General features: G+C 38.9%; 1 protein-coding gene across 1 annotated transcript in view; it reads left to right on the top strand.

Moving 5' to 3' along the window:
* GTF2F2 (general transcription factor IIF subunit 2) overlaps window positions 1-23,170 on the top strand; it is a 172,897-nt gene that overhangs the window by 116,280 nt on the left and 33,447 nt on the right. Inside the window, exon 6 of the mRNA XM_033176976.1 lies at window positions 22,886-22,985. Within this exon, the coding sequence (XP_033032867.1) occupies window positions 22,886-22,985 (100 nt within the window). The remainder of the gene's footprint in view (window positions 1-22,885; window positions 22,986-23,170) is intronic.

The following is a 23,170-nucleotide window of genomic DNA, read 5'->3' as shown; positions in this document are numbered from 1 at the left end:
GCTAATTTTGTAGTTTTTAGTAGAGACAGGGTTTCATCATGTTGGCCAGGCTGGTCTTAAACTCCTGACCTCAGGTGGTCCGCCCACCTCAGCCTCCTGAAGTGCTGGGATTACAGGCGTGAGCCACCGCACCCGGCTCTTCCCCTCCTCTCCCTTCTCCTCATCTCCCTTCTTCCCCACTCCCTTCCCCTCCCCTCGCTTCCTCTTTTTCTCTCTCTCTCTCTTTTCTTGAGCTTCTGTGGATTGCACACCCTTCCTGAAATTTACCACCCTTTTTTTCTGCCCCGTACTTCCCACCACCGCCTTCTTTGTACAGCAAATTCCTAGCAAGGCCATCACCTCCGGAAAAACCTCCCTATCCTCCTCCAGGCAGCTGCCCCTCTTCCCATGTGCTTCACTCATCTCTCCATGGCAGCTCTTCCTACACACTGTGATTATACTTATCTCTTTAAGCTGTTGGGAGATGGTAGAGATGTGATACTAGTTTGAAATTACAGGCTTTTGTTGGGGATAGAAGGAGGCTTATGAGAAGATAGTATAAATATGTATTAATATTTAATAGAAATTAGGTTGTGTAGAATCCAGTGTGAAGAAAAAAAAGTTGAGGTAGGAAAGATGGTGAAGGCCAGATGTTAGCGAGCTGTCGACAGAAAGGAAACCTGGCCAGAAGAAAACATGTAGTGATGTAAGGATGCATTTTTTCATCTCTTACATTTTATTTGAGAAATATTCAGAACACTTAGAAGGACTGATAGACACAGGTCACACCCTCCTCTTTTCTCCTGTCCCCCCGCCCCTGTACTTTCAGTTTAACACAGAAAGTAGAATACATAGAAAATTAGGGTAAAAAGTTTAATAATGGCAACCTATGTGTGGTTAGGGTGCTTAGGTATGGTAGGAGAGGCCTCGCGTGGTGACTCACGCCTGTAATCCCAGCACTTTGGGAGGCCGAGGTGGGTGGATCACTTGAGGTCAGGAGTTTGAGACCAGCCTGGCCAACAATGGTGAAACCTTATCTCTACTAAAAATACAAAAATTAACCGGACATGGTGGCACACACCTGTAATCCCAACTACTCCAGAGGCTGAGGAAGGAGAATCACTTAAACCCATGAGGCGGAGGTTGCAGTGAGCCGAGATCACGCCACTGCACTCCAGCCAGGGCAACAGAGCAAGACTCCATCTCAAAATAGAAAAAAAAAAAAGAAAAAAGGGATGGTAGGAGAGGTACCTCCAGTACTAACTGGTATGTCTCAAGCAGTGCTGATGAGAAAGCCATTCAGATAGATAGTACTGGGAAGGCAGAGGATGTACTGAAAAGTACTAGAAAGGGTGGTTGGAAGGAGACTCTTTTGTGTGGTGGTGTGCACAAGTTACTGAGGTAAAGAGGACAGGATTACAAGGACTTTAATAGGAGAAATAGGGGAGGATACATTGAGGTACTTGGTAAGCATGGCTTTTCCTCTCAAGGTTTACACATATAAAAGCAAGGACAAAAACCACCATAGCATTGTCTTGTGTTTACTACAAGTCAGAAAGTTGAGTATATTGCCAGTCTTTTTTTAAAATAGTCTGGTAGTTTTGTGAAAAGTCTAACTAAAACTAGTACTGCTTATATATTGTCCATTTTGAGATATAATTGTTTACAGTGATATGTTATACATAACTAGCTGCATGTCATGTAATTATAAGTTTACTTTGAACTAGGGTTTTTATTTATGTGGCATTGTAACATCAAAAGGTCACAATACCACTATCTACCATCTACTAATATGTAAGAATATCTTTTGTTCCTACATGGTGTCAGTGAAAAGTTCTTAGTGACAATGTAAATTCATAAGGATAAGACAGAAGTGTTTAGGTTTGGGTTTTTTTTAGTTTGCAGCTTTTGTTTTTTGAAGTAGAAGTATGCAGAATGCTAGATAATTTATCTTCAGGATAATTTCAATTCTAGTAGTAATTGTTTGTCATTGTATCACAGAAATTCATATCCAGCTTTTATTTTTTCATTTTCATTCTTATTCTTTTATTTATTTTATTTTATTTTTATTTTATTTTATTTTTGAGACGGAGTCTCACTTTGTTGTCCATGCTGGAGTGCAGTGGCACAATCTTGGCTCACTGCAGCCTCTGCCTCCCGGGGTTCAAGCAATTCTTCTCCCTCAGCCTCCCGAGTAGTTGGGACTACAGGTGTGTGCCACCATGCCCAGCTAGTTTTTGTATTTTTAATAGAGATGGAGTTTCACCATATTGGTCAGGCTGGTCTTGAACTCCTGACCTCATGATCCGCCCGCCTCGGCCTCCCAAAGTGCTGTGATTACAGGCAGGAGCCTCTGCGCCCGGCCTATTTTCATTCTTGAATTCAAAGTTGAAATATGTACAGAAATTCTCTCACTCCTATTCATCCTCTCAATGGAGAGAGGGAGACCATATGGCCTGAAACCACATCCACAGAGCAGTGAATCAATAGGGAGTCCTCCTTTCCTGTTTTGCAGTCCTAAGTGATACTCCCGATGGCTTTCACTCTTCAATATCAGTATCAGTACCACAGCTGGTCCTAAATGAAGGTCTTTTCCTTGAAAGGTTGACCACTCTTTCTCTCTTTTTTTCTGGCTTGATTTGGCTCTAGTTAGCACAAGAATCCCTCTTCTTAATTTTCAAACAGCATATTAAAAACTACCTTCTCTTTTAAGAATTTTTCTCTGAATCCCAGCTCACATTGGTAGCCACATACTGCCAGATATTTCACATCTATTTTTCTAGCATTTAAAGTTTTATGGAGTCACTAATGAAGTAGCCATTTGCTATATTTACTTAGTCACCATAGCAACAGTGTCTTGGTTAGTGTACGCCTGGGTAGCTTCCTGCAGTTTGACATGATATGCAGCTAATAATTCTGATTTCTACTCAGAGGCAACACAAATTTTGCAGAATAGTATTTTTAAATTTGCTGAATAGAATTTATTTGATCTCACTGTTGTATTCCGTTGGCACTTATCACATAGTCATAGGATCACAGAAATTTTAATTTGAAAAAGATGATTCATACTTGTATATATCAAAGTAGCTGGCTGGAGAAACATGGCCTCCATCATCATAAGCAGCTTACTGAATTTCTAACCTAAACATTTTTCGGAGTTAAGTTGATGATCAAAGGGTTAGAAATTGAGATTGCTTAATAATCTTGGGTGCTTAGCTTTAAATAAATAACTCTGGTTATAAGACTTCAGTTTTTAGTATAATGTGAAAATTGAAAAGACTTCTTGGCTGGGCATGGTTGCTCGTGCCTATAATCTCAGTGCTTTGGGAGGCTGAGGCAGGAGGATCACTTGAGCCCAGGAATTCATGACCAGCCTGGGTAACACAGTGAGATCTTGTCTCTACTAAAAATAAAAAAAATTTTTAATTAGATGAGTGTGGTGGCATGTGCCTATAGTTCCAGTTACTCAGGAGGCTGAGGCAGGAGGATTGCTTGAGTCCAGGAGGTTGAGGCTGCGGTGAGCTATGATCATGCCACTGCACTCCAGCCTGGGTGATGAGCAGGACCCTGTCTCAGAAAAAAGAAAGAAAAAGAAAAATATTTCTCATTACAGTAATTTTTCCAGTCTTCATTCTATAATTTCTGTTAGGTCAGGCTTCTTGAACTACATTACCTCATTCCCTTCTACCCACCCATAAGTTCCTTTAGTCGTTACTGAAACATAACAGTTACATAAATATATTTTTGCTTTTTAAATGTATCTCCTTCAGATTTCACATAGTGTAAGTGTGTACTTTGCAGAAAATACATTTTCTTTGATAGATATTATTTGGAGAAGATAGTGTAGCCTGTTCCCGGTTATAGTGTTTACAATTTCAAGAATCTGATCTAATCTTAAATGATGTAAAGATAATCACTTGACCATCTCTTACAAAATTTGTAAAGGCTCACTTTAAACTACCAAGTTCATTTTATATCTAAATTGCTTTTATGAAACGTACTCCATATTTTAAGCTCTACCTTGTGTATGCATTAAATCCACAAAGCTGAGTACAGTGGTACATGCCTGTATTCCCATCTACTGGGGATGCCGAGGCTTGAGCCCAGAAGTTTGAGGCAGTAATATGCTATGATTGTGCCTGCGAAAAGCCACTGCATTCTAGTTTGGGCAGCATCGTGAGACCCCATCTCTACAATATAAAAAAAAAATTTTTTTTAATAAGAATGAATTAAATCCATAGAAGTCCACTTCCATTTAGTCATCTGTTTTCTCATTTTGATCTGTATAAAACCACAGCAGGCTCAAATCCTTATTAATTTTCATAATGAACCAGAAGAAACATGGGCACACGTTCATTCAGTTATGTATGTTTCGTTTGTTCCTACCTAACTCAGTTGTTGAATGGATATTACTAGGAAACCAAGGCTGTAGGTTTGGTTACCACTTGAGCATATCACTGTAGACTATTGCATGGACACAGATTTTGCCCTTGCCTCAGCTCGCAACACTGTGAACGAATCTTTAGTCAGTCATAGAGGAAACGGGAGAATACAACTTAGTATAAAACAATTACTGGCTGGACATGGTGGCACACACCTATAATCCCAGCACTTTGGGAGGCCAAGGCAGGAAGATCCCTTGAGTCTGGGAGTTTGAGGCCAGCCTGGGCAACATGGCAAACCCCATCTCTACAAAGTATAGAAAAGTCAGCTGGGTGTGGTGGTGTACACCTGTAGTCCTAGCTACTCAAGAGACTGAGGTGGGAGGATCACTTGAGCCCAGGAGGCCGAGGTTGCAGTGAACTGAGATCATGCCCCTGCACTCCAGCCTGGGCAACAGAGCGAGTCTCTGTCTCAGAAACACAAATGAAAAACAAAACCATTGCCACAGTTGGAAAAATATAATATAGGAGTTTATACTTTCCTACTGGTGAATCAACCTCATCATCTCCCACTATAAAGATGTCTACCAAAGCAACATTTGCAAAGATGGCCATAAGCAACCCAGATCATCTTAGTAACAGCTTAGAAAAATAAAACAGAATCTTGTCCATCACTTATTGAACATGCATTATGGTTTTAATAGCCTGTATTATAATTTTTACCATCCATGCATGTTGAGGATGCAGAAAACATTTTTATACATTTGTTTTGGTCCTATAATAGTCATTCTGTGACTAACCAGAGCTACGTGAAGAATAGCCTGATATCCCTTACATTTTGTAGTTGTTATAGGATATAAAATAAGTGACTGAAATATAAAGCTGTTTGTAAATAGAGCTAGCAGTGCACATACAATAATATACAGGGTCTAGATTTATAAATCAACTATTTTCACAAGCATCTTGTTCATAAATCTTTTTCCTGTATGCTAAGTTTAATTGCTTTTGTACTAAGACTAGTTTTTTAACAAAATCTGTTGGAATGGAATCAGATATTTTGTATATTTAGGAAAAAAACTGGCTTAAACGTTTTTATAATGTTTTTTTCCTACTAATAACAAAAATATTTATTAAAGTTATAAAATAATGTATTAAGTTCTTAATAAATCTATCCATGGGTTCAATATAAAAGAAAAATTTGATGTCAGAGTTGCATAATTCCTCATCAGAATTTACCAGACCAGAAACCTATGTGTATCAGTTAGTGAATATGCACTTTGGACAGCTTACAAAAAGGTAGTCATGCTGGGTGCGGTGGCTCATGCCTGTAATTCCAGCACTTTAGGAGGCCGAGGCAGGTGGGTCACTTGAGGTCGGGAGTTTGAGACCAGCCTGACCAACATGGAGCAACCCCGTCTCTACTAAAGATACAAAATTAGCTGGGTGTGGTGGTGCATGCCCTTACATAATCCCAGCTATTCGGGAGGCTGAGGCGGGAGAATTGCTTGAACCCGGGAGGTAGAGCTTGCGGGTGAGCCAAGATTGCACCATTGTACTCCAGCCTGGGCAACAAGAGCAAGACACTGTCTCAAAAAAAAAAAAAAAAAACTGGTCATAGTTGAATGTTTGTATCAGACTATACCAGACCACAAGCCTATATGTTAGTTAGTAAATACACACTTCGGGCAACTTACAAAAAAGTGGTCATTGTTGAATGTTTATTGAGAAGGCTAATAACATGAACTGACAACATTGTGAAAATAGAAAATCTTACAGTAATAATTATTATCAGCACTTTGTCAATATGGCAAACTTATAAACATTAGTGTTTCTGGTATGAAACTGAATTAATTTTATTATATCACCGGTAATTTCCAGCAGTTTCTCTTTTAATTTTTAAACAATTTTATTTAAAAATTAATGTTTGTGAGGCTAAATTCTCAAAACCAAACCTCGTCCTTAATGAATACATTTCAGTTCTTAATGGAAAGGAAAAGCTGTTACGTTATCTAACAAGTAATGCATTATGGTGCATCATTTTGGCACAGGATAGGCTTAACTTGAGTTTTCTTCTTGACTTCTTATGGACAAATGTAGAGGGAGGCACTTACCTTTGTTTTTGTTTCTAATGTTTGATTAGCAGTTTGAAATGCTAATGAAATTAGCAAATTAAATGGAGATTTGATGAAGTAAAAATTGAAATTATGTCCATATACTTTCTTTCCTTTTTTTTTTTCTGAGATAGAGTCCCGCTCTGTTGCCCAGGCTGCAGTGCAGTGGCGTGATCTTGGCTCATTGCAACCTCCACCTCCCGGGTTCAAGTGATTCTCCTGCCTCAGCCTCCCGAGTAGCTGGGACTACAGGCACCCACCACCACATCTGGCTAATTTTATTTTATTTTATTTTATTTATTTATTTATTGTATTTTTAGTAGAGACGGGGTTTCACCATGTTGACCATGCTGGTCTCAAACTCCTGACCTCAGGTGATCTGCCCCCCCCAGCTTCCCAAAGTGCTGGGATTATAGGTGTGAACCACCGCGCCTGGCTGTATGCTTTATTTTCTATATTAGCTTTTGCTGTAAGATTTTACTGTTTAGCAGAAAAAGTACAAAAACCAATTACAAAAATAGAAAAGAGGGATGGAAAGGAGGTCTTTTTGTGGTAGTCTTGTGCCTGATGCCACTATCTAGATTGCATTTAATTGTTTTCTAGAGAAAGAATTCATTTCCCAAGTTTTTTTTTTTTTTTTTTTTTTTCTTTGAGACGGAGTCTTGCTCTGTCGTCCAGGCTGGAGTGCAGTGACGCAATCTCGGCTCACTGCAAGCTCTGCCTCCCGGGTTCACGCCATTCTCCTGCCTCAGCCTCACAAGGAGCTGGGACTACAGGCGTCCACCACCACGCCCGGCTAATGTTTTGTGTTTTTAATAGAGACGGGGTTTCACCATGTTAGCCAGGATGGTCTCGATCTCCTGACCTCGTGATTCGCCCGCCTCAGCCTCCCAAAGTGCTGGGATTACAGGCATGAGCTACCGCTCCCGGCTCATTTCCCAAGTATTTCTAATCAAAATGTGTATGATGTGACTTGAGAATATTCAAGGGCTTGGTAGTTCCACATGCATCACACTGAACTGGCCCACTGTCTATGGCCTGCAGTTCCCCTATACTGTTCATTCCCCTGAGTCATACATACCATCATGGGACTCTGTGGACTCTTGTAGATGGGGAGTTGGCAAGGAATCGAACGGTGGAAGTGAATTACTTACTTATCTAAATGGGAGAGTTTAAGCAGTAGGAGGTCCTAGAATTAGTACTTAGGCATAACTCACTTTATATTTATGAAAATAATCTGGGAGAAGAAATGGATAGTGAAGTCTTCTGAGTTGTGTATAGTGAAATGATAGTGTCAAGAAGATTGCTAAGTGCTCTCTAAATTGGTTCCTCACTAATTGCCTACCCCCCGCCACACACACACACACACACACACACACACACACACACACACAGTTTATGAGGCTCAGTGTAGATTAGTGTGGAGTATAAAAATCTAATCTTTTGGGATTATGGGAGGAAAGGTGCCTAAGTGTTATTGTTTAGTGTTCCCTAAAAGCATTAGCCCTTCTGACTGTTGAGGTAAAATAGTGCATATGAAATAATCTAGAGCTGTGTAGAAAAATCAACCAAAAGGGTCAAGGAAGTGAAAAATAGGGACACTAGTCTAAGTAAAATAGATAATTATGATATGATAAAGAGCAGAAGAGGAATAAAACAGTTGCTTTTTATTCATTTGCACCCACTATGCAGTTTGTCTGAAAGTGACCCTGTCTCCTGTGAAGAAAATTATATAACCTTGAGTCATATTTTAATATGACAAGGAATATTGAGAAATAATTTTGAGACTAGTTTAAATAAATGGTTATCATGAGTAATCTGTATAATTTCAGGAGATGTTCCAATGAAATTATTTTTTCTACTTCTGTTAAACTCAGACATTCTATTCACTACTGGTTGAAAGTCGTATGAGAAATTGATTTGAGTACCCTAAAAGATTAAATCTAAAAAATATACCTAAAGATTAGTGAATTATTTAAATCAGATGTATAAGGAATTACCCAAAACTGTAAGCTGCCATATTTTCATGTTTTTGGGTGTTGTGGTTAAATTATCATTGGTTATAATTAGCACTTCCGTGAACATTACATGTTTTACCTGCAGCTGAATGACATGTAGGAAGAAATTTTTTTAATCTTTGAAACATCAGAAGAGATAAAATACTTTTTGATCTAATATAGCTAAATATCCCCTATCAGAATACATAAAGGATGAACACATATTTTACAAGTTTTGATTCTAAAATCCAATATGTAAACTAAATAAATATTAAAAGTTATGCTTATTCAAATAACTCCCATACATTTCTGTTCAATATGGGTACTGGAATGATAATAACATGTACAATAATAGTTAAAATATACTGAATACATACTATGGGACAGGCTATTTACTGAGTGTTTTATAAAGATTATCTCACTTATTTCTGTTACAATTCTCATTGTTTTCCATGAGAGCACCAAAGGACTAAAGAAGTTGAATAACTTGACCAAGATCACACCTAGGGATGGAACTGGAACTTAAAACCAGAGCTTGGTTTCAGACCTGCCATACCGTGGTACATTCTTTTACTCCAAGTATTATTTGAGGCTATTTTGTATGCCATAAATTTGCTTTAGTCTCTAATTTTTAATGCAAAATTACTGGCATGGATCTGAAAACAAAAGATACTTCATTTTTACTCTCTTTAATATTGAGTTATAAATATTACTGGTTCTTCTAATAGAAAAGCTTTCATCCCCACTCCTGGGAACCGTATCAAATTATTTAGGCACTTTATTTGGAGTTAGAGTTTGAAAGGTTTTTGTTTGTTTGTTTTTGAGTTGAAGTCTCACTCTGTAGCCCAGGCTGGAGTGCAGTGGCGTGATCTCAGCTCACCGCAGCCTCCGCTTCCCAGGTACAAGCCATTCTCCTGCCTCAGCCTCCAGAGTAGCTGGGATTACAGGTGCGCGCTGCTGCACTTGACTAATTTTTTGTGTATTTAGTAGAGACAAGATTTCACCATGTTGGCCAGCCTGGTCTTAAACTCCCAACCTCAGGTAATCCTCCCACCTTGGCCTCCCAAACCGCGCCTGGCCTGAAAAGTTTTTAAAAAATAACACTCAAGTATTTTCTCATTTATCATCCGTTGGAGTTTAAGGTGATTTTATTTCTATCATGGAAAGAGTAGCCACTTGGTCATGTATTGAGGAGTAATAAATGGTCCCTGATCAGCTCAATGTTTTTTTCCCTCATATATTTCTACTTTATGCCTGTACTAAAATAGTGTCTAGAGTGCCTGCTTAACAGGAAAAGCATTAGCAGTAAAGAGTTTCTTCCATCACGTGCTGTCCCTTCTGCCTCCCCTCCCTCTTCCCAGTCCCTCATTCCTCTTCCCTGTCACACACACACACATTTATTTTGGAATCTGAACTTTCCAAGATGAAAAGCAGTTTGCTTTCATTAAGTAGCATGATAATTCATGCCTGACTTGAAGTAAAGAAAAAAAAATAGGCGCGGTGGCTTACACCTGTAATCCCAGCACTTTGGGAGGTCGAGGCGGGCAGATCACCTGAGGTTGGGAGTTTGAGACTAGCCTGATCAACATGGAGAAACCCCGTCTCTACTAAAAATACAAAATTAGCCAGGCGTGGTGGTGCATGCCTCTAGTCCCAGCTACTTGGGAGGCTGAGGCGGGAGAATCGCTTGAATCTGGGAGGCACAGGTTGCGGTGAGCCGAGATCGCACCATTGTATTCCAGTCTGGGCAACAAGAGTGAAATTCTCAAAAAAAAAAAAAAAAAAAAAAGTGGGGGTGGGGGAGAAAAAAAATATATTGCAGTGAATAAATTGAAAGTAACCAAAATGTATAATTATTTGGACAAAATCTCCGGCAGTGCAGTCTTAGTTATCTTGTTGCTCACAGATTCATGAGAAGCAGTTGTTAGGTGAGCTGCCTGCCTCCCCGGGCCCGCCCCAGTTTGGGCATCTGTGTGCTTGTTTGCAACCAGAGTGCTGGTGACTTAGAAGTAATGCCACTGCTTAAGGTAAAAGTATCCCCTGAACATATCTTCAAGTTCCAGATACAGATATTTCAAAAGGAAAGAATCTAAGAGATAAGGAAGCTAGGTAAGATAGTCGAAATGTTCTGATCATAAGGTAAGATGCTTATATTTTGGACTGTTTAGTGGAGATCTTGTGTTGTCTAGCTAACAGAGGTAATATAGTGACTCTGGAATGCTGGTGATATACTCTTCCTAGAAAAGTGAAAGTTAGGCAGTGGATTGACAGTCTTACAGTGTTTCTTTGAAAAACAGAAGTTAGGCAGTAATTTAAAAAAATAAAAACAAGACACGAACAAAAAGACTCCATTAGTCTGTCATCTATTTGACCTTACTCAACACATACCAAAAACTTGTGGATGCTTGTTGTTTCTAACAGAAATCTTGGAGAAAACAAAGTCCAATGTGACTCATCATTCCCTCACTGGGCATAGGCCCCTTCGGAACACATTTGAATCAGATGTGTAAGAAATTACCCAAAACTGTAAGCTGCCATATTTTTATGGCATGTAATGGACATAGTGTGGACATTATATATTTTCTTAAATAGCTATAAATATTTTAAATTGGGATAGTATATAGTTAATAAGCTTAAAAAGATGCCTGCATTGCTTCATTATATCTAAGATGCAATTATGATACAGGTAATGAACACAGAACAAGGAATTTGAATTTTTCCCCCCGCTCTGCCCCTTACAAGCTTTGTGGTCATGGGCATGTCACAGTTCTGCTGGGACTTAGTTAGGGATTTGAATTATATTCTCGTGTAGAAGAATTCAAGTCAGTATTAACTCTTTCACCAAGAGGAAGCTATTAGGTTGAATCCTGTGAAGATGCTGGTTTTATATGCCAAAAATGATCCAATTTCTGTATTACGTAGAGGGTTTTTGTTTGTTTGTTTTTTTGTTTTTAATTCTTAGCCTGAACACCAACTGCCATGCACTGTCCTAAGAACAATCTAGGAGAGCCCATCAGCCAACTCATGGATTCACCTTAGGATGGGAGCACGGGGATGGAGGGAAAGGGAATTGCTGTTCCTTTCAAAGACTGTAGTCTTGATACCAGTGGTTATTTCCCACTTGTGTCATGACTTTGCTGCTTCTAGTAATAACTCTTTGCTGCTGCTTTGTTTAAAGTGAAAAACCCCTGGAATATAGATATATATAGATCAGAACAGCCAACTAGTGACCTGGTATAGCTGGTGTATGTGTTTCGGTTTTGAAAGGGTTTTCTGTTGGTTTGGTTTGGTATGGGAGAATTGCTCATTTAAAAAATTGAATTAGTTAGCAATGTTTGTTAAATGATTTCACAGAAAATTATAATTACCGACCGGGCAGAGTGGCTCACACCTGTATTCCCAGCACTTTGGGAGGCAAAGGTGGTTGGATCACCTGAGTTCAAGACCAGCCTGGCCAACATGGCAAAACCCTGTCTCTACCAAAAATACAAAAATTAGTCGGACATGGTGGTGGGTGCCTGTAATCCCAGCTACTCGGGAGGCTGAGGCAGGAGAATCACTTGAACCTGGGATGTAGAGGTTGCAGGGAGCTGAGATCATGCCATTGCACTCCAGCCTGGGTGACAAGAGGGAAACTCCCTCTCAAAAAAAGGAAAGAAAATTGTAAATTCTTGGCTGAGTATGGCGACTCATGCCGGTAATCCCAGAACTTTGGGAGACCCAGGTGGGCGGATCACTTGAGCTCAGGAGTTTGAGACCAGCCTGGGCAACATGGCAAAACCCTGTTATTATGAAAAAAAAAAATTACAAAAATTAGTCAGGCGTGGTGGCATGTACCTTTTTTCCCAGCCACTAGGGCAGCTGGGGCAGGAGGATCGAATGAGCCCAGGAGGTTGAGGCTGCAGTGTGCCGTGATCATACCACAGACCACTGCACTCTCCAACCTGGGCAACAGAACAAGACCCTGCCTAAAAAAGAGTAAATAAATATAATATATATATATATATATATATATATATATATATATATCTGCATTCTTAAATAATTAGCAGATCTGATAATAAATACTGTGCCTACATTCCTACAGAGTGATAACCAGCTAGAGCTGAGGACTTGCTACCCACCTGGGGTGGAGCATATGCTCTATTATCTGGTTTGCTCTAGCCCCAACCTCTCTCTCTTACGTCCTACTGCACTGGACAGGCCCCTGTAGACGTTTGAGTTTGTGATTCTCTTACACCATCCAATAGACTTTCTGCAGTGGTAGAAGTGTGTTGTATTTTTGTTGTCCGATATGATAGCCACTAGCTACATGTGACAGTTAAGCACTTGAAAGGTGGCTAGTGTCCTTGAGGAGGTGAATTCTTAATTTTACGTATTTTTAATTAATTTAAATAGACACATATGGCTAGTGGCTACCATATTGGACAGTTCAAGTCAACAGTGGAGCATTTTCCTTTACTGGCTATTTCCTACAGAGTGAAAAGCAAGCCTTAATGCATTTTATATCTATTCTCTTAAATGCTGAATCCAAATGTTAACCTATATTACTGTAAGCCTTATGATTTGAAAACAAAATAACCCTCTCTGATGAAATGGAGCCTGAGACTTTTCTTTTTTCCCCCTTATTTGTTTATTCAACACACTGGGTTTTACATGCCTGTTTTGGGCCCTAGGCATATGATCATGGTCCCTGTTTTCATGAAGCTTACAGATAATTAATCAATATTTCCAGAGATACTTGCCCAAGTCATTTAATATTTACTATCTGCAATCCCTTCAGTACCCCTGCCAGATAAGGATATAATACATTTACTTGTTAATTCAAAGCCCTAAAATTTCCTCATTGCCACTTAGATTCACATTCTAATAGATTGATATATACTTACTATTTCAGTCCTCTGAAAAACATCTTACTCCCAAAGTACTGAAACTTCCTATAAAGGTGCTGTTTTAAAACTAGGCTTCTCCATAACTTTTTCATATTCGTGTATCAGCTCAGCCCTCACCCTATTACTTCACCTGGACTTTCTCCCAGCCTTCTGTCTGCCTTCTTCCAAGCTGCGCCTTCTGCTGGAACTTCTTTTTTTTTTTTTTTAAACTGACTTTGGGCCAAGTGTGTTTGCTCTCACTCACGGGCAGTCTCAGCACTCTACTGCTCTTCCTGCTTCTTGCCATGAAAACTTTTTTCCTTCTTTCACCCTGCAAATATCAGCCTCCATCTCCCCCTTTCAAAAATGAAATACATATGTTTAGAAAATACATTTTCTTTTGTAGAACTTATCCTTTAAAAAATAACAAATTGCAATCAGATGCACAAAAGATAGATGAATGCTGAAGTGATATATTTATGTTTTTAAATGACTTTTACATTGACAGTTGCTGGTGGAAACATTTGTTGTTTAGGGTTTTTGTGGTTGTTTAATTCCGTTGATAATGAAATTAGCAAGGCAGTATTAGGGTTTTACTTGGACATGAAAATAGTCCACATGTATAAAATTAGGCAGAATTATGGTATTTGTTAATATGGGACTCGGCCTTTTTCTTTGTGATCTAATTGTCTAACAAAGGTGTCATTTATCCATTTGCTTAAAGAATATTTATGGAGTTGCTATTATATGAGAAATGCTATACTTTCAAATGAGATAAATGGAGGATTTATTGGCTAAAACTTACAGATTTCTCTTCCAAATCTGCCAGCAGTTTAGGTTGAGAGTTTGGCATTTTTTCATTTAGTTAGGTCTTACCAGTGTTCATTCTATAAAATATTTGGAGGATGTATGTGCTACTATTATTTTTATTACATGGATTTTATGTTTTCAGAATATATGAAGTAATTTGCAAATTAAATTCTCAGTATAGTACATAACTTTTCACAAAATGTAAGAATGAAGTACAGTTATTTCTTGGTATCCCCAGGGGACTGATTCCAGAACACCCTCAGATACCAAAATTCTCGGATGCTCAAGTCCCTTATATAAAATCGTATTGTATTTGCATATAACCTACCTGCATCCTTCTGTGTACTTTAAATCAGGGGTCCCCAACGCCTGGGCCGCATACTGGTCCATGCCTGTTAGGAACCAGGCCACACAGGAGGAGTGAGCAGGGGCAAGCGAGCATTACTGCCTGAGCTCCGCCTCTGTTCTGATCAGCAGTGGCGTTAGATTCTCAAAGGAGCATGAGCCCTTCTGTAAACTGCACATGCGAGAGATCTAGGTTGCATGCTCCTTATGGGAATCTAACTAATGTCTGATGATCTGGAATGGAACAGTTTCATCCCAAAACCATCTGCCACACCCTCCACACTGTCGGTGGAAAAATTGTCTTCCACAAAACCAGTCCCTGGTGCCATAAAGGTTGGGGACCGATATGTTATTAAATCTCTTGATTACTTACAATACCTAACAATGTAAATGCTGTGTAAGTAGTGGTTATACTGTTTTTTTTAAAAATTCATTTTGTTTTATTGTTGTTTTTTGGGGTTTTTGTTTGTTTTTTGAGACGGAGTCTTGCTTTGTCACTCAGACTGGAGTGCAGTTGCACAGCCTCCACCTCCTGGGTTCAAACGATTCTCCTGCCTCAGCCTCCTGAGTAGCTGGGATTACAGGCAGCTGCCACCACACCTGGCTAATTTTTGTATTTTTAATAGAGACACAGTTTCACCATGTTGGCCAGGCTGGTCTTAGACTCCTGACCTCAAGTGAACCACCAGCCTTGGCCTCCCAAAGTGCTGGGATTACAGGCATGAGCCACTGTGCCCAGCCATTTTTGGGTTTTTTTAAAACAAATATTTTCTATCCACAGTTTGTTGAATCTGCATGTGCCCAATATGCAGATACAGTGGCCCAACTGTAATTTTGACAAGGGTAATTATAACCATGGTTATGTCCCAATGACTTAGTGACATTGACTTACTAGGAATCTTTTTTTCAGTGTTGTAAAGGAGAATGTGCTCTTTCTGTGTGTATATAGAATTGTGTTAGTTGTAGGGAGGCTGATAACTGTCAAGGAGAAATTACTTTGAACTAAATTCCATGAGATTTTTTTTTTTTTTTTTTTTTTGAGACGGAGTCTCGCTCTGTCGCCCAGGCTGGAGTGCAGTGGCCGGATCTCAGCTCACTGCAAGCTCCGCCTCCAGGGTTTACGCCATTCTCCTGCCTCCACCTTCCGAGTAACTGGGACTATAGGCGCCCGCCACATCGCCCGGCTAGTTTTTTTGTATTTTTTTAGTAGAGACGGGGTTTCACCGTGTTAGCCAGGATAGTCTCGATCTCCTGACCTCGTGATCCACCCGTCTCGGCCTCCCAAAGTGCTGGGATTACAGGCTTGAGCCACCGCGCCCAACCCCTCATGAGATTTTAATTAGAGATTTTATTCTGTTACACGGCCTTTTTGGGACCATATAGAGTTAGGATTAATCGCATGAACCCTAGATTGAAAAGAGAAAAATCCGATTTTGTTTTGTTTTTGCTTACTATGAGGAAAAAATGATATTGAGATGATATAGGAAAAGTTCTTACCACAGTTTCCAGCACACAGTAAGTGTTCTTTAAATGTCTTATTTTTGTTACAGTTGTCATTTTATTCGTGTTGTATTTCTATGCTAGGTAGCCCTTGACCTTGTTTTTTTGATGGGAAAAAATATGAGCTAAAACTTATTCTTTAGATAATAATAATAGAGAGACTAGTAATTCCAGAAGTTGATCTCGACTATTTCCTTATAGTAGTAACAAAGCTATTTAATTTTATATAACCAAGGTTATACAATGATAGTCATTGTTAGTCATTATTTCTCTCTCTTTTTTTGAGACAGAGTCTCACTCTGTTGCCCAGGCTAGAGTGCAGTGGCACAGTCTTGTCTCACTGCAACCTCTGCCTCCTGGGTTCAAGCGATTCTCCTGCCTCAGCCTCCCGAGTAGCTGGGATTACAGATGTGAGCCACCATGCCTGGCTAATTTTTTGTATTTTTAGTAGAGATGGAGTTTCATCATGTTGGCCAGGCTGGTCTTGAGCTCCTGACCTCAAGTGATTTGGCCTCCCAAAATGCTGGGATTACAGGCATGAGCCGCTCTGCCCAGCTGGTCCTTATTTCTTGTCCGGAGGAAAGAGTTACTCTTGAAGCTTACTACATCAGATGTTTGTATCTATTTTAATGTAAGTGTGAGGCGGAAAGAGAAACTGGTATCTTTATGTAAAACATTAAGAATTCAAAATAGAAGGTGGTAATTTTTCTTCTCTTATTTTCAACTGGAATAGTTTTTCTACATCTGAAAATGGAGCATGTAATTTACAAATTTTCTAGTAAAATATGGTGAGCCCCATAGGAAACAGTTTTACAGTGATGTAGTCTGTCTACCCTGCTTAGGTTATAGTTGCTGAAGCCAGAAAGCTGAGCCCAGTTATTCTTTTTTAAAAAAAAAAATTTTTGTTTTTAATTTTTAGTAGGTTTTTGAGGAACAGGTGGTGTTTGGTTACGTGAGTAATTTCCTTAGTGGTGCTTTGTGAGATTCTGATGCACCCATCACCCAAATAGTGTACACTGTACCCAATGTATAAGCTTTTATGCCTCATCCCCCCTTTCCTTCTTGGCTGGGCACGTTGACTCACGCCTGTAGTCCCAGCTCTTTGGGAGGCTAAGGCGGGCAGATCACTTGAGGACAGGAGTTCGAGACCAGCCTGACGAACATGGCGAAACCCTGTCTCTACTAAAAATACAAAACAAAACAAAAAAAAACACGTGTGGTAGTGCATGCCTGTAATCCCAGGAATCGCTTTAACCTGGGAGGCAGAGGCTGTGGTGAGCTGGTATCACGCCACTGCACTCCAGTCTGGGCAACAGAGAGAGACCCTATCTCAAATTAAATTAAATTAAGCTTCCTGAATATAAGCTATTCTGTTAGACAGATACCTGGCTTTTTTGTTGGTTTGTTTTGTTTTTGAGATGGAGTCTCTGTCACCCAGGCTGAAGTGCAGTGGTGTGATCTCAGCTCACTGCAATCTCCGCCTCCTGGCTTCAAGCAATTCTCCTGCCTAAGCCTCCCAAGTAGCTGGGACTACAGGCACCCACCACCACGCCGAGCTAATTTTTTGTATTTTTAGTGGAGATGGGGTTTCACCATGTTAGCCAGGATGGTCTTGATCTCCTGACCTCGTGATCCACCTGCCTCGGCTTCCCAAAGTGCTGGGATTACAGGCATGAGCCACCGCGCCTGGCCACCTGTATCCTGTATTTTATTTTTTCCCAAGTATTTTAGTGTTTTTGATGTTATAACTCAGGCAAATAATTTAGGGACTACTTTCATACTTCACCAACTTGAATTTCCAAGAATACCATTCTAAAGTTCCCTAAAATTAAAATTGCAGTTTTTGTTGTTGTTGTTTGTCTGTTTTTGAGATGGAGTCTCGCTCCATTGCTCAGGTATGAGTGCATTGGCGAGATCTCAGCTCACCACAACCTCCTCCTCCTGGGTTCAAGCGATTCTCCTGCCTCAGCCTCCCGAGTAGCTGTGATTACAGGCGCGCACCACCACACCCAGCTAATTTTTGTATTTGTAATGAAGACGGGGTTTCATCATGTTGGCCAGGCTGGTCTCCAACTCCTGACCTCATGATCCACCCACCTCAGCCTCCCAAAGTGCTGGGATTACAGGCGTGAGCCACTGTGCCAGGCCTGATTTTTTTAAATAAATGGAGTTTTATTTCATTAGAATGAATTCTAGTTCAAGCTTGACTAAATTTGTTACTTGATACTTAATAGTCTTGCATTGTGACAAATAGATATGCATGATTTATGACTAGCATAGCAATTATTTTATAAATGTACTATATGTTTCCAAGCACTTTCTCTGTGCCTGTGGGGAATATCAGAAGACATGGTTAGTCCTGGCATTTGAAGAATATGTATTTATATTCTGAATTTGCACCAAGTTTTTTTTGTTTTTTGTTTTTTGTTTTTTTTTTTGAGACGAAATTTTGCTCTTGTCGCCCAGGCTGGAGTGCAGTGGCACAATAGCTCACTGCAACCTCTGCCTCCTGGATTCAAGTGATTCTCTTGCCTCAGTCTCCTGAGTAGCTGGAATTACAGGCACCTGCCACCACGCCTAGCTCATTTTTTTGTATCTTTGGGAAAGACTGGGTTTCACCATGTTGACCAGGCTGGTCTTGAACTCCTGACCTCAGGTGATCTGCCTGTCTCTGCCTCCTAAAGTGCTAGGATTACAGGCGTGAACCATCACTCCCAGCTAGCACCAAGTATTTTTTTTTATGGTTTACAAAATAAAGTAAAACGTAGCCTGGCTGTATCTAAGTGATCGGCCATTATTTTTCTATTTCTGTTTCTTGAAAACAACACTGTATTTTTAAATTTTCTGAAAAAGTGGAGACTCATTTTTTAAAATGGTCAGGGTAGCGTTTTAGCTCACTCCCAGGTCAGACTAATACTCCCAGGTCAGACTAATACCTCTCTATGTAGTTTGTTGTTCTGCTTTACAAACCACGTATTTCCAAATTATATTATTTTGTACAAACCTAGATAAACCTTACCTTGACTTTGAAAGCATATTGAGGTCAGTAATGTTTAATTTAGTACACTGTTCAGTGATGAAATGGAGTTGCCAATTGTTCTTGACAATTCATGAGATAGTGTTAAATGAATTATTTAGTGTTAAGTAGAGAACCCTGCTAACTTATTTTAAATGATTCAAAGTGAGTTAAAGTACTTTAAGATTTCGTTCTTTATTATATTTTCAGTTCATGCATTAACCTTTTTAGTTTTGAATCATAAGATGTCCTCTTTTAATTAAAACCCTTGTGGTTTCCTTTTAAATGTATAATAGAACAGTTAAATTTTTAAATGAGTTTTTTTTTAATATCAGTGTTTTCCTTTATGTAAAAGGTTAAATGCTTTGAGGATAAAAACTACATGACACTGTATGAGTGATGAAATTGGCTTTTAGAATTGTTGAATTAAAATTGAAAGTATGCTACATAAACCTGAGTCTGGATGCAGTGGCTACAAATAAATTCAAGTGTGAGAGTGTGACCAGAATAAGCTACTGTTTATAAAGAAGCACTTCACTAAACAAACTGAAACCCTGAGGAAATTTCAAATTGTGAAGTAATGGGAACAATCATTTAATATGGAAGGAAGGAGCTAGTGCATGCCTCCTTCCTTGAATGTCTCGTAAGATCAAATCGTGGAGATGACTGAAACAGGGAAGATAATTTAGTGGCAACATAACAGATTACCATTTAGAGAGGCCAGACCCCTGAGAGCTGATTGCATTAGAGGGAGATGGGGCTAAGATTAGGACACAGGTATGTTCAGAAACAGACTGACACTTAGCTGTATTTCCCACCACTTCCACACCCAACCAAGTTAACACATTTAGCTGTCCTGACACTTTGTAAACATTCCTGTATCTGTCTTCAATCATTTTTCTCTCTCTGAAGGGTTATCTCTTAGAAGCTTTGACATAACTTTCCTCGGAGGAATCATTTCCACCTAATCTTTTTGTCTTATCTCTTCTTTTTTATTTTTCTTTTTTTGAGACAGGGTCTTACTCTGTTGCCCAGGCTGGAGTGCAGTGGCACGATGTTGGCTCACTGCCACCTCCACCTTCTGGGTTCAAGCGATTCTAATGCCTCAGCCTCCTGACTAGCTGAGATTACCGGCATGCACCACCATGTCCAGCTCATTTTTGTATTGTTAATAGAGACGGGGTTTCACCATGTTGCCCAGGCTGGTCTTGAACTCCTGACCTCAAGTAATCTGCCTGCCTCCACCTCCCAAATTACACCTCCCTCACACCTGTAATTTGGGAGGTGGAGGCAGGCAGATTACTTGAGGTCAGGAGTTCAAGACCAGCCCGCCTTATCTCTTATAAGCATGAGCAGCTCTGCTCCAGTTTACCCTCAAAATGAACACGTTGGGATTAGTATTTTCTTTTTATCAGTATGCAGTCAGTTGTCCTGTCATCCCTCCATCACCCTTGGTCATCTTCAGTACTGCAGTTAATTATAGTATTAAATGCTTGTCTTCCACTAGAGCAAGTCTTTACTGCTGTGTCTCCAACCTCTAACCCAGTGCCTGGCAGAAGTGGGTACCCAGTAAACACTTGCTGGATAATTGACAGCAAGAGGCTCCTTCCAGAGTCTGGCTGTGGCACAGCTGCAGCCAGAGGCAGATACAGGATAATGGTAGGGAGAACCGGAGAGATATGCAGGAACTAGATCCCAGAGAGTCTTAAAGTCCTATGAAGAACTTGTGCTGCACCCTGAGAATAGTAAGAGGCCATCAAAGAATCATAAATCTAAATCCATCCTTGGGTCGCACATCTCCCTTCTAGACTCTAGCTAGTTGATTTCTCAGTCTTAGCAAGAAAATTTAATCCATGTTCATAGAAACTCGATGTGGCACATGAAAAGCAAAGTATAATTGTAAGTATTATTTATGGTTACATATCCAGTAAGTTTCTAAAGACACTTCCAGAGAATTTTTTGTACTTTATAAAGTAAGTCAATCTTATGTATTTAAAGGATAAGTACGGATTTATAAATAACTGGAATAATTTAAATATTTACATTTCCATACAGAAGTGAGTACACTGAATTTGGGGATCATGGTAAAAACAAAACCTGTGACATTTTTAGATTTCAAATTGAAAAGGCAGCTGGTAGATATCTTATATCTTCTCAGCAGTTTGATAGTATATACCTGAAAATAAACGGAAGTAAATACAGAATTATCTTCATCCAAGGAATTAAATAATAGGAACATTATATAAGCAAGCACCTTTTGTACTTAATTCTGCTTTTGAAGGAATTTAAAAATGGAAATTGTTTTTAGTTTCTGTTTTATTGATCCAAATAATTTAAAGCCCCATTCAAATAAAATAATACATAGTGTTAAACTCGTATTATTTTTTAATAGCCAGCATTTTTGTGGTTTTCAAATGAACCATCCAAGAAATTATAGTATTTCTTCTCTTTTTAAGAAAGTGTACTTCTTCGGGTTATAAAAGTAATAGATGCTTATTGCAGAACATTTAGAAAACAAACTTAAAATGCATCCAATCTGATCTCTTCCTTCTCATCTTTCATGTTAGTTTCACCATTAAAAAAAAAAAAAAAACAAAAATAAACTGCCTTTTTTTTTAATTAAAGCCAATTTTCTAACATGGTTTTCAATTTTTTTGCTGTAACCATTGCATCTCACTGGTTCCTGTTGGATTCATTTTCCTTCTTACTGAAATAAATTCTTGAGTAGTTTCTCAATGAGGATCTATAAATAATAAACATAAGCTTTTGTCCGATAATGCTTGTTTTACACTTACTCTTCAATTATAATTTAACTAGATATGTTATGCAGTTTTCTTAAATATATTAAAATCTTGTATTTTGATATCTTGCTGATGAGTTTAAAAGGTACAGTGATAACTTTTGCATCATTAAAAATAGTTGGCTTAGAAAGCTGTACTTTTCCTTCCTTAAAACAGTTTTTTAAATTTACTGTGTTGATATACGAAGTGAATGAATTTTCTAAATAAGTAAATGATTATGAGTCTTTCTGTACTTAATATAAAACAAAATATCCTAAGATTGCTACTTAAATATACATGTACTAGTCAACTATTATGTTTTATAATATACTATATATGGTGGCATATATTTTCAAAAGCAGTGTTTTGAGTTATATTTTATTTTCTGAGACATGGTCTCACTCTGTTGCCCAGGCTGGAGCGCAGTGGCACAATCACAGCTCACTGTGGCCTCGACCTCCCAGGCTCAAGTGGATCCTACCACCTCAGCCTCCTGAGCAGCTAGGACTACAGGCACTGTGCCTGGCTAATTGTTTTTTCTTAATTTTTTGTAGAGACAGGATCCATTTAGATGGTGTCCTGCAGCAGTTCTAGAGCAGTGCTGTCTAGTAGAGATTTCTGTGATGATAAAAGTGTTCTCTATCTGTGCTGTTCAGTAAACCTTGAGTGTTGATATATTCTCTTTTTATTTGCCTTTATCTTTTATCAGCTGAGTAGACATTTTGAATTAATAACTTAATTGATTTTACACCATGTAATCTAAGATGATTTATTTTTACATGAAGATTTTTTTTCCCCCAGAAATTTAAGGCTGATTAGCTTCTTGGTTTCAGTGGTTTAAGATTTACCTATATAATAAGCGGGTGAAAAGTACATTGTGGCATTGTAATAGTTTGTATGTTTAGCTTAGGTACTGGTTTCTACATTATAGTCACATATATTCAGTGCATTTTTAAAGTATTAATGCTAGTATATCTTCTGAGGTTACCTTTTTATATATTAGTTATTGAATAAGAAGAATTATAGAAATAATAACTCTTCATATTTCACTCTGCTAAACAAGAGTGTTAATAATGCCTTATATTATTTTTCAGATTGCAGATAGAAGAGTCTTCCAAACCTGTGAGGCTATCACAACAGCTGGAAAAAGTTGTAACAACCAATTACAAACCTGTTGCTAATCATCAATACAATGTAAGTCTTCTGCTTGTCTCTTTTCATTCTTTTATATCTTCATTCTTTTCTGTATCATAGAGTCTTAGGTTTTCAAATAACCTGAGCATTTACGCACCTTGCCATCAGGTGCTCGAAATACAGTATCTGATCTGGACTTAGTAAGGAATGTAACTGCTAAAAGTATAGAAAAGATATTCACTCTA

Source organism: Trachypithecus francoisi, unplaced genomic scaffold (genome assembly GCF_009764315.1).
Source record: "Trachypithecus francoisi isolate TF-2019V2 unplaced genomic scaffold, Tfra_2.0 Lachesis_group18, whole genome shotgun sequence".
NCBI classification, from domain to species: Eukaryota; Metazoa; Chordata; class Mammalia; order Primates; family Cercopithecidae; genus Trachypithecus; species Trachypithecus francoisi.
Note: the sequence above shows the minus strand (reverse complement) of the source record. Positions and strands in the feature narration are given on the sequence as shown.